At 38.2% G+C, this 15,145-nt stretch overlaps 1 protein-coding gene across 3 annotated transcripts in view; it reads left to right on the forward strand.

The window, feature by feature from the left end:
• CCNY (cyclin Y) overlaps positions 1-15,145 on the forward strand; it is a 120,017-nt gene that overhangs the window by 65,344 nt on the left and 39,528 nt on the right. Inside the window, exons 2-3 of one of the 3 annotated variants that reach the window (XM_086863993.1) lie at positions 7,402-7,476; positions 13,113-13,147. In XM_086863993.1, coding sequence (XP_086720119.1) covers positions 7,402-7,476; positions 13,113-13,147 — 110 coding nt within the window. Of the gene's footprint in view, positions 1-7,401; positions 7,477-11,833; positions 11,960-13,112; positions 13,148-15,145 lie in introns of those variants that run through there. The other 2 variants (XM_023920034.2, XM_086864007.1) reach the window with 2 other exon arrangements.

Raw genomic sequence — 15,145 nt, forward strand, 5'->3', positions numbered from 1 at the left:
GGGAAGGATTTAATAATTGGTATCTTTCATGTTCTAAATGTAAGGAGACATTAAACAAGAAACTCATATACCACATAATGTCAGATCATTTAATTTGCTCTTGAAATGTGTCTAGTTAGTTGGGAGAGACTGCTGTGTAAGGGAAAGCAAATCCTGAAAAGTGATGCAAAACTAAAAATCCTGCATACAAGCCTTGTTCACCCTGTGGAAAATTATATCTGTGATTTACTTCTAGAAGAGAAAATAAATATAGCTGTGACCATAACAACTGCTCTGGGCTCTAACTTGGCTGACAGGTCAGGCATAACTACAGAAACAAACATTATTTGCCACAGAGGGTTTCTTTTATTGATGAACTATCTCTGCCTCCCTCGAAAACTGAGATCAGAGCAGAGCCTGGATAGAGTCACCATGTAATTGGAACTTGCTGAGAAATGTCGTGCCTGTTGTTTGCTTGGAATGGTAGGCAGAGAACACCATAGCTCCAGGGGAGCAAAGATCACATCCAAGTTTTTCCAGCAAACTAGCCAAACCTGAAGGAGTTTACCCTTCCAGGCAATTGGCTCTTGAAAGCCTTCCTATTTCCAACTTCCTTTTCTTTTAATAATCCGTGTTAAAGTGTACTGGAACATGATCACAAACATTTGTTCTTGCAAGAATACTGTATGCAGCTGAGAGGCATTTGCATTTGTGGTAGGTTAGTTGCTGCTTAGATTAGACATGAAGTATTGTAAAAAGTTACAGCTTGATCTTGTGTTCTGATACTGGTAAATCTTTATGCTGTGATTGTGTGGTGTTTGAATGACACTGAAACTTCTAGTAGTGGATCTCACATCTTGGAAGTTTTAGTATAAAAGCAGGTGCAGTTACTATTACTAGCCAGTGAAATCAGTCTATGCAATTCAGTCTTGTTTTGGCTTGAAGGTTTTGAAAACCTCTGAACAGAAAGCACCTCAGTGCTTTATTTTTTTATCCCAGTGAATTATTTTAGTCCCGGTGTTTGATGCATCCCATGTTTTGGAGACATTGATGTATGGAAATCTCAAATGGAAACTTTACTGCTAGATTTAGTCATAGGGCTTTCCAAATGTAAGGTTGTATCATGCCTCTTTTGCATAAATTATGACACTTTAAAATAAAATCTGAGAAAATTGATAATTATGGTGAGGGAGCCTTTTCCAATCTTGTTTCTTTGCTCTCTGTTCTATTTTAGTCTTTGTTTTTATCTTCATTTGACTAGAGACAGATAAGGGAGATCCTCTTAGCTGAGGTCTCCTTTTAACTCTTACCAGCTCCTCAGGGAGTGCTAATAACATAATGATGTTTAAGGGAGTATTTTCATTACCGTACACGTGGCTAATTGCTGTTAATAGAGGGGAACAGCCCACCGGAGTAAGAAAGAAGCAAAAAGGCATAAGGTGTAATGAGACTTTTTGGAATTTTTTTCTAGGTTCACTGTTGGGGATGCTTATCTCCCTGTCTGTGCCTGGAGAATACTGTTTCTGTTTCTCTTCCCACAGATGACATCAGCTCATTCCTGTGGGCTGGTACAGTGAGAGCAGGAGCAACAACTTTGCTCTTTCTGCCAGTTGGACTAATTACAGCTGTGGTGCTGCTGGGGCACAGAGGTGGCACAGGCTGGCAGTCAGAGCTGTGCTGGTTCCCACCCACGCTGGGGCACAGGGAAACCCAGCCTGGGACATCTCAGTGAACGCTGTCCCCTTAGCTCAGGTCACCTGTGCTTCCCTTTCCCTTTGCTCCTGTGGTGATTGTCTTCCCTTCCGTTTTGACACGCTTCCTGGAAGTGTGTAGGGCTTAGATATTATGTAGGGCTTAGATATAGTGTGTAGTGGCTTGCATTCTTGTAATTGCTCAGCAAGAATCTTTGTGGTCTTTTTGTTTTTTTCCACCCACTACAGGCAGTTTCTCTGTAGTGCCAGGCTGTGGGTGGAGAAAAGATGGCAAAGAAGTAAAGCAATTTGTGTAGTGCCTTGTCAACTCAGTTTCCTCTGCAGCATGCCCTAGATAGGTCAGTTCTTAACCTCAAGTCACTTTAAATAATTCAAGAAAATAATCTTACAGGATGAAGAAATATGGATTAATTTAATTTTGAAGCATATTTTAAGTCATTAATATGGGTCAATATCTCTTTCCTAAATGATAATGGTGGCTGTGCAGTGGCAGTGATAGCCTGTGGTCCCAGGGTAAAAGGAGGAGAGAATTTCACCAGGTTATTTCAGAATTGAGTAAGATTAAAACCAATGGTTTACTCAGTTTAGATTTTATTCTGTTATCAAATCAACATCAGAGATTTGGTGTTGCAAGCTTACCTGACTTTCATTGTTCAAAAGGAAGGAAATAACATCTTGTTTTTGTAACAGAATAAACACGTTTTCAGACCTGCTCCCTGTGCTGCAGCCCACGTGCACTGTTAGAAAAGCAGCGACTGTGTTGGTTTTTCCTGTTTGTATCACACAGAAGCTTTGATGTGTATAGCTCAGAAGTTAGTTGCTACAGCACCCATCCTTCATTCTGTTGTCATGCCCTTTCCTATCATAGTAAGATTCATGAGTTGAAGAAACAATTGGGTTTTTGTTTAAGTTTTGCCACAAAAGATTTAGTCTCATCCTTTACTGTTGTTATCTTGTCTAATGTGTTCTAACCACAAGTTTGATAATGTACCTCTTTCTGAAGAATTGCAGCAGAGCTTGGTGCAGTTTTAGAAAGTTTACAGATGTGCTACTGGGATTTGCTGAGCTTTTGTTCTTAATAATTTAAATATTGCTATTTCTGAAGATTTTATAGACCTTAGGCTTGAGGCCTCTGGGATCATCTGATCTGACCTGCATATGAATCATAAACAAGTAACTTGCATAAGTTATTCTTAAATTGGGCCCAAATACTCATGATGGACTAAAGCCCAAAGATGTTTGGCTGAAGCAATCTTCTCGAAAATGAAAACATCAGGATAAGCTGAATGCATGTTCCTTGGGTGTGGAGCTTCACTGCCTAATTGTCCTCCCTCTTTTATCATCCAAGGTCATAATTAAGATCTTTCTTTCTGCTTTCATTTTCCACCATTTTTGTTATATTGTGTGCTAGATTAGAGAGAGTTTTCAGTACTTATAAAGTTGTATGTGAAAAGCAGACACCTCCTAGTTTTCCTTTTTCTTCGGCTACAGTATCAAGACTCTCAATTGAAGGCATTTTCAGCAGTCTGTCCCTCTTGTAGGTCACCTCTACACTCATCTAAACTTTATTCTTACACTTTGCTCTTTAAAAAGGGCAAACTGAGGCTGTGTTCAGGTTTTTTTTTCAGTAATGCTTTTTAATATCTTGTTTTGAGATTTAAAATCTTGCTGGGCTTTAGCCCAAGTCTGAAGCCAAACTGTTTTACAGTTTGCTTCTTTTTATGGTCAGATTTGAATATAGTTGTTGTAGTTTTAGGAATTAAATTGCTCATACTGTACAGGGTGAATCTTTTTGGGGTCTTCTGGTGGTTGTCTTTAACTTCAGAACAGTTATGTACCAAATTAAGCTATATGCACAAACTACTCTTTTTTTTTTTTTTTTTTTTCCTCAGACAGCATTTGATGTGATGCATCAAAATGGCCATTATAATAACTGTTAATTTGGCTGTTGCTAAGCAAATAAGAGAATGCAATCTTAAGTGTATTTGCATGTATTTGTAACTATTCTTGTCCAAATGCTCCAAAATTATGTGAATTCTGTTAGACATATGAGCTCTTATTTGATGTGTGTGAGTCTGACTTAGCCTTGGCTAATGAAAAATTAGGTTTCATTTAAATATGCAACTATCAGTCACTCTATAAATATAGATATATGCGTGTGTACATGTATTTATAGACACAGACCTTTGGTTCCTAATCTTTAGAAGACAAAAGCCCTGAAACTTTCATGGGGTACCAGACTGTTGAGATGTTTACAGGATGTGGATTATATTTTGCTTAACTTAACAGTCCTTTAGTAATGGAAAAAAGAAAACCCAAAGCAAACTTGATCTTTGAACTAGGAAAAGATATAGAAAAATATTCCAATTCTGTTTAACAGAAAAGAAAGCTACAGTGAAAGATATGGGCTATCTACTTTGGACTATCTACAAGACCATGGCTTTTTCTATTTTGGAGTGCTGGATAACTGTTGGAAGAAGTATTCACTGTTATTCTTTAATTTGAAATCTCTGATGAGTTGCAGAGAAGGCTACAAGTAATGGAGAATATTTTTTTGCAGGTTTTGAGACTTAACATTCTGGTTCTCATTTTCTTCTCCTTTGAATAATAGACTACTGCTTGTGTGAGTTTAAGTCTCTTTATCTTTGTTTCATAACAAAATGAGTATACCTTTCCTATTATGGCTGCTTTTCATGGTACTTTTCAAATACTAGAAAGAACTAGTAATAACACAAAAGCAGTATGAATATACTACTTTCTTTAGGGTGGAGTTAACCTTTTTATGGGTAATGTTCCCTTTGGTGATGAGTTACTAGCTTTAGATATTTGTGTATCATTTGAGCACTTTCATGTTCTGTAACATGTTTTCTAGTGACAGATGTGTCAGGATTTGTTGCCATATTCAAAAAGACATTTGTTTTAAATTCGCACAATGAATTAAGACATCTAAGAACCACCAGAGGCTGAAATCTAACATGTTGTGAATCATCCATTCTAATACTCCAGTGTGCCAGCAGGGGTGGTCTGGAGTGATGTGGTGCCACAAGTGTCCTGTGGGATACTTGGATTTGCCTTTTCCTTGGAGGAGCTGGGAGGAGTCGAGTTGCAGGTGCACACCAAACAATGCTTCTGCCTGCCAGACCTGTGCTGTTCATCAGAGGGGCGTGGGGGACCAGCCCCTCTCAGCAGCATCTGTCCCCTTCTGGCCATGTTGTGCTGGGTAAAACAGGCTTTGCCTTTCCCCATACCCATGCTCTGCTCCTCTTTGTTCTGTGCAGGCAGTTGGAGAAGGACAGATGGATGTGTTTGGTCGTTGCAGTTGCTGGGGAGGATATGAAAGAAGGGACATGGAGAGAGGAGGATGTGTGCTGCTCTGTAGGGTTCAGTGGTGGGAAGGAGCCATGGTTACTCCCTGGCTGTGGACTGTTGGCTCTGCCAAGATAATTAAAAATCCCTGGACTGTCCTCTGCAGCTGCTGGGATGGGGTTTTGCTGGCCTTCTTTCAGCTCCTGTCAGAAGAATAACAGTTTATCTGAGAGCCAGTGCTTTTTGGTAGTTCATGCTTTTTTCAGACAGACTTTTCAGTCCTCTATTGGTTTACTGCTTCTGCAAAATACCACCTTGTAACTCAGGCATCTTGTCTGTAAGATGTGGCAATTGGTTTTCCTTTCTTACAGCCCTGCAAACAAACTGTGAGCCTGTACCAGGTTCTTATTATTCTCCAAGCAGATAATTTCCTAGTCTTGAAGGAAATAAGTGTTTTTCTTGTTTTCTCTGTTTCACAAGCTGGATTTGGTTTTGTATTCCTGATCCTATTATATTGACTGAATTTGCACTGCTGTACTTTGAAATGTTTATAGAAAAACTATCTGTAGTGTTATAAAAATAAAAAAGTTCATTTTTTATTTCTGATGATGTATTGTGCTGATAAAAGATGAAGAGGTTGATAAAAGATAATGTATTTTGCATTTTTAAGTGCTGATTACTTTTCATGTTAGGAAAACATCTTGAATTCAGCTTAACAGAAAAGCCATCCTGAAATGGACAGTCTATACCAGCATTGTCTATCTCAGTGGGTGATAATTTTTTTCTTCTGTCTAACTAAGATGCATAGAGTAACATGAAAACATTCTAGTTCATAGTCCTTTGAAGTCAGAACTCGTAGCATAAGATGACGTTCTTAAGATCTTCTCCAAACTTGTCTGTGATTTGTGGGACAATCAAAATAGCTTTCCCTTGAAATCCCTAGATTGCCTTTCCTTTGTGGCATTGATGGTGATGATAATAGTAATAAAAAGGCCATTTGCAACTGAGAAGTTGCACTTCTGCATTTCTTGGTTCTTCCTTGTAGAAAGAAGAACAAGTTTTTTCCAGAAGTTATGCCTATGTTTCCAGCTGCATGTCAGGCTGCTCATCTTACGGGCTACAGAATGCAGGGAGGTGAAAAGGAAACCAAGAGGGCATAAAAGGGAAAAATACAAATAGAAAGTACATTTGTAAATGGGTGTGATTTGTGTGGTGAGGAGAAAAATGAAGGCAAGTGGAAGACGTAGTAAATTATTAAATAAAAGGGCGAGGAGAGCAGACTATGGGCATGGATGCTGAAGGAACAGGGAAAGCTCTAGATAGAAGATCTTGACCCTGGGGCAAAAGGACTTTGTTTTCTTTTCCTAAGACAAGACCTGGGGCTTAATTTCCAATTTTACTGAGCTTTCACAAGGATATGAAGAGGGGATGGAGAGAATAGTAGAAATGCTGGGATAATCACAGAAGATAAACATCAGTGCTTCTATATAGTCTCACAGAAATGCCTGCTTAAAATGCAAGAAAATGTGCGTTTGGAGATAGAATGTAAGAGAACTAAGAGAACGCCACACTGGCAGAGCAAGGAAATGCTAAAAAATTATGTGCTATTTTAGTTGCATGTTTTCCAGTGGATTCAGGCCTGTAAGCTTTAGCAAATTGGTAGTGAAGTAGAATTTGGGAACAAATAAATTCAATGGATTTTAACCTTGGTAAGAAAAATCATTCATAGAAGTTTGTATAATACATGATCAATCTGAATTTGTAACTGGTAAATATATTTTAGAACTAGTTTTGGTTTTTTGGTTTTGTTTTTTTTTTTGTAGTTGTGGGGATTTTTAGTGGGTTTTTTTTAAGTTGTTACAGCAAACAGAGTGTTAATCTGTGAAAGTGCCATGTTTTTCTAATCTTGACCATATAAAACACTGGCCTAGATTTTACTTGTTTACATTCAGTTGCAATAACTATTTTTTTTTTTTAAATTGTGTCTAATCTTGGAAACCTGTCTATCTGTAGAGGGTTATGCATTTGGTTGTAATACTTAATTCTTCAATAATTACATATAACAAAGTGTGCTCCTGTGCCAAGTTGTGGCTTTGGGGCATGGTGTGAAGAAAGTGATGGTAAATGGGAAATTCCTGATTTCTTGTGTACCAGCTTCTCAAGCTGCTTTATCTGTTTTAATCCAAAAGCAGTCCTTAGAACTAAAGTCTAATCCCAAAGCTGTGTTGATGCAAATGATTGCATGCCAAAAAGAACCATTTGTGCAAAAAAAGGATAAAAAAGTGGGCCTCTAGATAGATTCTGTTTTACAATATGTGAACTTGGTGTTATTAAAAAGAATGAGAAAATCTGTGTCTGCCATTGAATAGTCATAAATGGATTTTGTGCTGTTCTTTCTTTCCAGATTTGAACATGGAATTCAACCCATCAGATCATCCACGGGCCAGTACGATATTTCTCAGTAAATCACAAACAGATGGTAGGTTACTGAATTTATTACAGTAGTTATCTCTAAACCCTTTGTTAAAATGCATGTGGTAGTCCTTTAATATTAAATTGCCCCCTCTCCCCCAAAAAGAGGCATTTAGAGGCATCATGTTAGAGTTTTAAGTAGTCATGCCTTTAGCTAATTGTCTTGTCAGACCAGTAGTAAAAATATGGGTGAAACTTAATAGAATTGTATTTTTAAAATATTTACTCTAAATCCAAAATTTTTTGTGTAACTGTTTCTTAATTTTTTTAACACTGAAAATTAGGCTTCTGAAAAAATGTGTAGAAAGTATTTTTTTAGAAAATGCCAGTTTATATGAGCTAAGAAGACATTCCAGGGTTTCTGTGATCTAGATGATACTGCAAATGAGTTCAGTACTAGATTTTCTTAAAATAACTCCCATCCTACCCAAACATTCTCTCTTCCTCTCTTGTTGTTACGGATTTGATATAATCATGTTTGTCTGGAGTTCAGCTGTTTTTTTTTATACATAGACAAAATGATCTCTAAAACTAACATTGGTTAAACAAGCCTTCTAATAGAGTTAGTAGAATAGAAGCCATTTACTGTGGCTCTTTTGTTGCCTGTTGGACATGTATGACATGTTAGTTTAGAAATAAATGAATAATGGTTACAAAACACATTATTTTCTAGCAGAACTTTCAAACCAGTTCCTGCATTGTAATTCTGACTGTTCAGTATGAATTCTTTGTCTTCCTTTCTGCTGCCTATAAATGCTGCTTTTGATTTACATAGTAAATTGCAGTGTCAAACACATCACTTGAAAAATAATGTAGTTTTCACTTACTGTATATTTTTTGCTAGCTTTTGAGCATGACTAGAAAAAAGAGGATATACATTTAAGCCCTAATTGAAGAGTTGATTATGTGAGTACCTCCTCTGACCTTGAGATTGTCTTTCTGAATTCAGCCCTGGCTCTGTCAGTGCCTCATTATATGGGTTTGGATGCTATATACCACACTAATCTGGTTTGGTAGTCTGAAAAATGAATATGATAATATTTCCATAGTTGTATTATGAGGATCGATGTCTATTTTATAGTGAATTTGCTGTTTTGAAACTGTCTAATCCCATATGGATGCTACTTATTTCTTGTTACAGCTTGTTGGAAGAAAAGACAAAATAGACCCAAGTTAAACAACTAAAATTTTGACCAGACTGGATGATTACTCTTACTTGTAATATGAGCTGTTAATTTATTGCATTATGGAGTTAATTTTAAGCATTTTATAAAAATCTTTATACCCATGCTAGAGTTGGTCAATGAAGCTTTGTTCTAGTTTAAGTAACGCGAAGAACATATTTTTGAGTAAGAACAATGAATTTAGTGAAACATTATAGAAATGTTATCAATGGGAGTGCAAGATCTGTTCAGCTGTCCTTGATACATTGGAAAAAATACAAAGGCTAATTTGTTTGTACAAAAATAAAAAGATTCTGCAAACATTTATCTACTGATATATTGCCAAGAACCATCGTGTTCTGGTGGGACAGCTCCCAGAACCAAGCATTTTGCTTGGCTGTACTTTGGGCCCCTTGTTGATCCAAGAGAGCTGTAGGAGTTACCACACTGTTCAAGGATGTTGTCTAACCAAAATGCAATAAAGTGCTTGTTATGAGGAAAATAGAGAGATTTTTTTAGGGCATGTAGGGTTGTAATCTGACAGGTTGCTGTGGAATCTGGGGGACACCCAAAACTTCCTCAGATGATATAGAAGAGGAGAGCTGAGCTGGCTGTGTTGAAAAAACACCCAACTTGGCCAAATAACTGCTCCATTACTTGAATAGTATTGGGCTGGTAAACCTTCCTGTTGACTGTAAGTGAAAGTATTTCTATAGATAATACCTGCGGCCATTTAAAATATACATTATACGATAGACAGAGAGTCGAGTAGTGTCAGGATTCAGGGTTTAATCCAGGATCTGGCTCTGGCTGTGAGCATAAATCTCATGGTTTTACAGTGGATAATGGCCAAGTCCATCACTAGAGTGACTTGGCAATTTTACCTCCAGACAGTTCCATGTTTGGCTTTCTATTAGCTCTGTGCTCTTTGAGCCTCATTGGTCGTCTTATAGCATTCTCCTGGAATAGGAGCTGTGCTTGACCTGCTTGTGATCAACATGTGAGCGAATAGCGACAAATAAAATGAGACAGGATGTGGCATCTCTGTTTATTACGTGGTTTCTAATTGTCTTTGTTCTGTGAAGCCTGGATGCCATGCTAAGCATATAAATAGTCCTGCCCCTCGTAGTCAGTAGTCTGAATGAATCCTTAATTACCTGCACATTCAATGAATCTATATAAAAGTTATAGTCATGATAAATATTAATTTGCTTCCTAGCTGGGGGAGCTTTTCTAAATGTTTCCATTTCCTTTGGGGATTTTCATGTGTGTGGAATTCTTCTTATTTAGGGAGCTGGTAAAGAATATTGCCTGTTATGTTTTTAACTTTTGTGAGTGCTTTATGCAAGTTTTCCCTTGTTTGCTGAGCTTGGCCAGTGAGCTGTGGGTGACTGGAAGCCCGTGCACTATTTAGCATGTGGCTGTGATTAACCCAGGGTTTCCAAACAGCACTCCAGCAATGTAACTGTCTTCCCTTTATTTGTTGCAAGAAGGCAATATTTGCTCCTCCAGGGTGCTGATAATGGTGTTTCCTGTCAATGGGTTCCAGTTGTGTGCCCCTCTCCTAACTTAGATTGGGCTTTACACATTCAATGTACTGGCTAAATTTTGCAATATCAGTGCAACAGTGGGCTTCAGACAAAAAAGATTTTCAAACTGTATTTATATTGGCAGATAGAAGTGGAGTAAGCTGCTTTTAGACTTTAATGTTAGCTGGGACCAGTCTTCTCAATTAAAACAAAAATAAATGAGTTACCAACAATGATTGGTAATTCCAGCTTCCAAAACACAAGACGTTCTTATAGTTGTAATCCTCAAGGATTTTGTTTTTGGCCCTGATATGATTAACATTAAAATTAGTCTATTGAAATGGTACAGTGAAAGTTTTTATTACAGCTCAATGGAAAATACATATATCCATACATATACTCACAGGTGCCTCTGTGTGTATTTCCTCACTCACTTTTAATTTCAGGATCCTTTCCTCCTATTGCGAAAGCTCAACAATAACAGTTGAAAGTGCCTGCAGCAATAGGAATAGGTCATCGACTGGAGAATGAGGAAAACTGAGACAATTTGGCAGCGTCTCAGGCTCCACTTGAAGTTTATGTTGTCTAAAAAAAAGTAGAAGTTTAATTGTTTATACTGACTCCAAATCTGTTCGGCTTCACGTCATCAAAATGCCTTGCCTGAAACTCAAAATCCTGGAGTTGCAGTTAGGAGTTTATGCTGCAAAACACTGGTTAATTCTAACAGGATGGTCTGGCCTGCTGCAGACCATACTGAGTTGTGTGAGCAGTGAAGCATTTTTAAACTGACTGAAGGCAAGTGATGGAATTACCTCTTTACAGTCATTTTGCCTTGTGCAATAATTGACTTCCCATTGTTTGAAGTGGGGGTTGTGATTACAAAAGAGAGTGGTTGTGACAGAATGGGTTTCTGCTCTGCCCAACTCCCCACTGGCATGTGTGAGAGCTGAGCATTACACTATGGCAGAGTGAACCAGAAGCACAGAAAGAAGCAGCTGCCTTCCTGTAGTGTCTCACCTGAGCAGCCAAGCTGACTGAATTTCTGTTGTATTGGGAGACAGGGAAAGGAGGTCAGCATGGTGCTTGCAAAGATGTGCACAAGAAGTGCTTGAGCAGGCATAAGGGAGGGGTGTGTATAAATACTTTAAAATATTCTTCTGGAGACTGGAAATAGCAAATGAGATTGAGCTGTGAGTGATATTCTTGCTTTGGATAGGAAAGGATTGTACTTTCATAGGGAATTGAATAAAGGATACAAATACAGAAGAAAAAAAACTAAGGAGAATAAAGGTCATTAAAATGGAATTTTGGAGTATATGTGCAGGCTGTCTTTGTAGGATTTCAAGAACTTCAGATATGGTATTTGTGATTAAAATTGTTAATACTTAACTGTTCAAAATTTCACAGCTAATAGGTGTTAACTTTGAGTTAAGTATTATATTAGGTTTGCACACAGCTTATCAGAATTGTTTACTGCCTGTACATTGCAATATGTGATACTAGACAAGTACTTCAACTCCTCACAGAAGTATCTGACATCATTTTGTTGTTCCCCTGTAGATGTCTTGTGTGTTTTGCTGATGATAAATGCAGTGTGTGGAACTTAAGTATAGTGCAGTGTTTTAGCAGGATTTCAAGAGTTGAACAATTTACTAGGTCATCAGAATTTTTCCGCTGTTCCTGTTTAATTCTGTTTCTTATACAATGTCCGTAATTGTGGATTTGAGCATATTCTAAGTGACATGGCTAACATCTGTCATGTGTGATTCTCCTTTCTGCTCCCTGGGAGGAAAATTATGTAAGGATTTTTCAAAGTTTTTTCTTATTTCTTTATTTTCATTTTATGTCTGCATTAAACACAATTATTTCACAGTATTCACACATACAGCCTTGTTTATGTGAGATTGCTTGCTTATAATAAATCACAAATAATGGCTTCTCATCCAACAGGGAACGGACAGGTTCTCCCACCATTGTGAACGCTCTTATTTTGCTAAGTGCATTGGGTTGCATAGCTTCTGAATCACAATGCACCAAAGTGCATTTTATCACCTACAGCATGAAACCATTATTATTTTAATCCTGCAGTTTGATTTATGTGTTAGTTGCCTCCAGAGTTGTATCCTAAATGCTGTGGTATTTTCACTGGAACAGAGCTCCGCAGGCTCTCTACGGGGTGAGTTAATTGGGGAAGTGATTTAAGAAAATTAAATAGAATATATTTAATCAGCTGTGATAAGCATTTGCCTGACAATTGAGACTTTATACATCTATCTCTCTTTTTGTTGCTATTTACTTTCTGAGTGTTTTGGCTAATTGTGGCTTTGACTTGCAACCATTGCTTGTGGTGACTGGTTCATACTCACCAATGAAACATATTTTCATTGTTACATCCAACATGAGTAATAGTTTCAGGCTTGTGCCTGATCATTATAGAAGGCAGTGGTGTAATCCATACAGTTTCAAGGCTCCTCTGTGGGAGTTAGTGCACAGTAAGCTGTGATGAGAATTTGCTAACTCCGTGGTGTAGCTGTTTAGGTGCTTTCATACCTGCAAAGTAGAGTAGGCCACTTTGCAGCAAGGTACCTTGCATGAAGGCGCTGGTGGCTCAGGAGTACCCACACAGAGAAAGGGGAAGAATGGCCAAGCCACTGCTGCCTTGGACTGCAGCTTGCTGCATTTTAGCTTGCCCATGTGGACCAGCACCTGGTGAAGTACCCAAATGGATGAGAATTTTAACCCATCACCACACTAGTGAGCATAAATGCCTTTCTGCATACAGATATATGTTCCTTCTGTGTTTGCTATAGAAATATACTTGGTTAGTGCAAAAGCAATTATAATGTTGCACATAGATAGTGTCCTGTTCTTTTTATTATAAATGGTGTATAAGAAGCTTAATCGGGAAAAATAGTCATGTAATATTTCTATCATATTTTGTGTTTTTGCAGTGAGAGAAAAACGCAAGAGTCTCTATATAAACCACGTAAGTGAAAATGCCTCGCTATGCAGCTTTCTCCTTGTTGTCTATATTATACAGTAAATGAGAGTTATCACAAATGATTTCCACATCGCTGAGGGGGTGCTGATGCTTCACATGTCTGTTCTGCATCAGGATCCCAAAGTATAGGCCTTGACTATTGAGCTAGTGGAACAAATGTGTTGGTTTGAAGACAGTGTTATGCTCACAACCAGTGTACGTAGGTAATTGGTATCTGGGTAAAAGCGCTGCGCACATTGGTATGATTTTTAAAATTACTACAGAAACTCATGGAGCTTTAGATTATATTTGTGTGCAAGTTTGCATTGGCAGGGAACTACAGCATTGGATATTTACACAGTTGTTCTGAAGTGCTGATGCAAGGTAAATGTGGATTGACATGTGCTACATGCTGAGTATGAAGACAGGAGTTTGATATGCTTATGTACTCTGGGCATTTTTCAATTCAGTTCCCTTCTGTTTGAATCAAGTTCTCAGTGAAGCTGACAGCAAATACCCTGTAGCCTGCTTTAGGTACAGGACCAGGCTCTTCACCTCAGTTAGTGTTGTTTGTAGTGCTGAAGCACCTGGAACTAGTGTGGTTCCAAGCATGTGAAGCCTTGTGCTGAAATATATGGAGTCATGGCTCAGTAAAATTGCGAAGGAAAAGAACTAGTTGTCTACCAAATGCTATTTGCCTTAAGGTGAATGGGGAGAAGCTTTCAGTCTGGAAATTCAAGCTGTCATTTCATTTTTATGACTACTATAGCTGCTGAAACAAACAGATGTAGTTTATACCCACTTCATCTCTTTGTGCTGAGGTGAACAGTTGTGTAGCTCCAGATAAACTGGATTGGGGCACAAATGTAGGTGGACTCGGCTGAATGCTGAAGTGGGGCTTCTAATTGTGGTTGACTCCAGGGCTCACACCTGCAGAAAGGGAGGGAGCCAGGAGGGCAGGAATGAACTGCTGTGTGGGGTGAGAGGGCAGGACTGCTTCATTTGTTGATAGAATTGGTCGGTTTTAAGTATTTCTAAAACTACTGCATGACATCCAAAGCAAGCTGAGATTTTCAGTTTCCCAAGAGTTAAGATTCTGAGAAGTCATGAGATACTGTGAGGCTTACAAAACCCTTAAAGTAGTCCTCACTAGGTTAGCAGATGTTCTTGGTCCTCATCTATTCCCCTGCAAAACATTCCTATTGTTTATAGTGCATGGGAGGGTAGTTTGTGGAGCAGTTGTCTTGTTATAAAATTACTTGGAAAGCCAGTGTACTGGGTTCCTGTAAAACTAATAATGTGTACTCAGTACAAACCATTCCATATGTAAAAATTATGTTGTGAGTTCTGATTCTTCCATCAGATTAACAAAGATGACTGTTACAGATGCTGCTGGAAGCACACTATTGAATATCCTGGTATAAAGAGATTTTAGGTTAGGCTGGACATATGACAGAAAAGGGACGGGTGATCACATTACTGAGGAATTGTGTTGTTGGGAGCTCGGTGTACCAGCATATGCAGTTGATGTTCTAAGTGCTCTACCTCTTCTTAATTTGTCTTTCCCCCCGCCCCAATACCATTCAAAGTATTGGCTGAGGTTGCAGTAGTGTAAACTTCCCTCTGTGGTTTACTGCTGCCTTAAGTCTAACTTCTTTGTACTCATAAAGCTAAAAATAACCTTTATGAAGCTGAAGTCCTTATCATGTCTGTGTTTTTACAGGTCAGTTAAGTTTTTTATGCAGTACTCATAGATAAACTGTATTTTCAGACATGTCCTGTAATATTTAAGTTGTTCCTTCAGCACACCTGTGAGTATTCATTCAGCACCTTCTAAATTTTCAGTGTGCTAAACCTGATGTACAAACTGGTGATCATTTTTGAAGGGGAAGCCATGGCTTGTAACTGGAAACTGTTTAGGTTTTCAGACTGCAGGGAGCCATCATGGTTTTCCTAGACCACTTTGTTGGAAGAAATTTAAGGAATTAGTTAGATTTAACAGTT

Source organism: Cyanistes caeruleus, chromosome 1 (assembly GCF_971803275.1).
Source record: "Cyanistes caeruleus chromosome 1, bCyaCae1.hap1.1, whole genome shotgun sequence".
Classification (NCBI taxonomy): Eukaryota; Metazoa; Chordata; class Aves; order Passeriformes; family Paridae; genus Cyanistes; species Cyanistes caeruleus.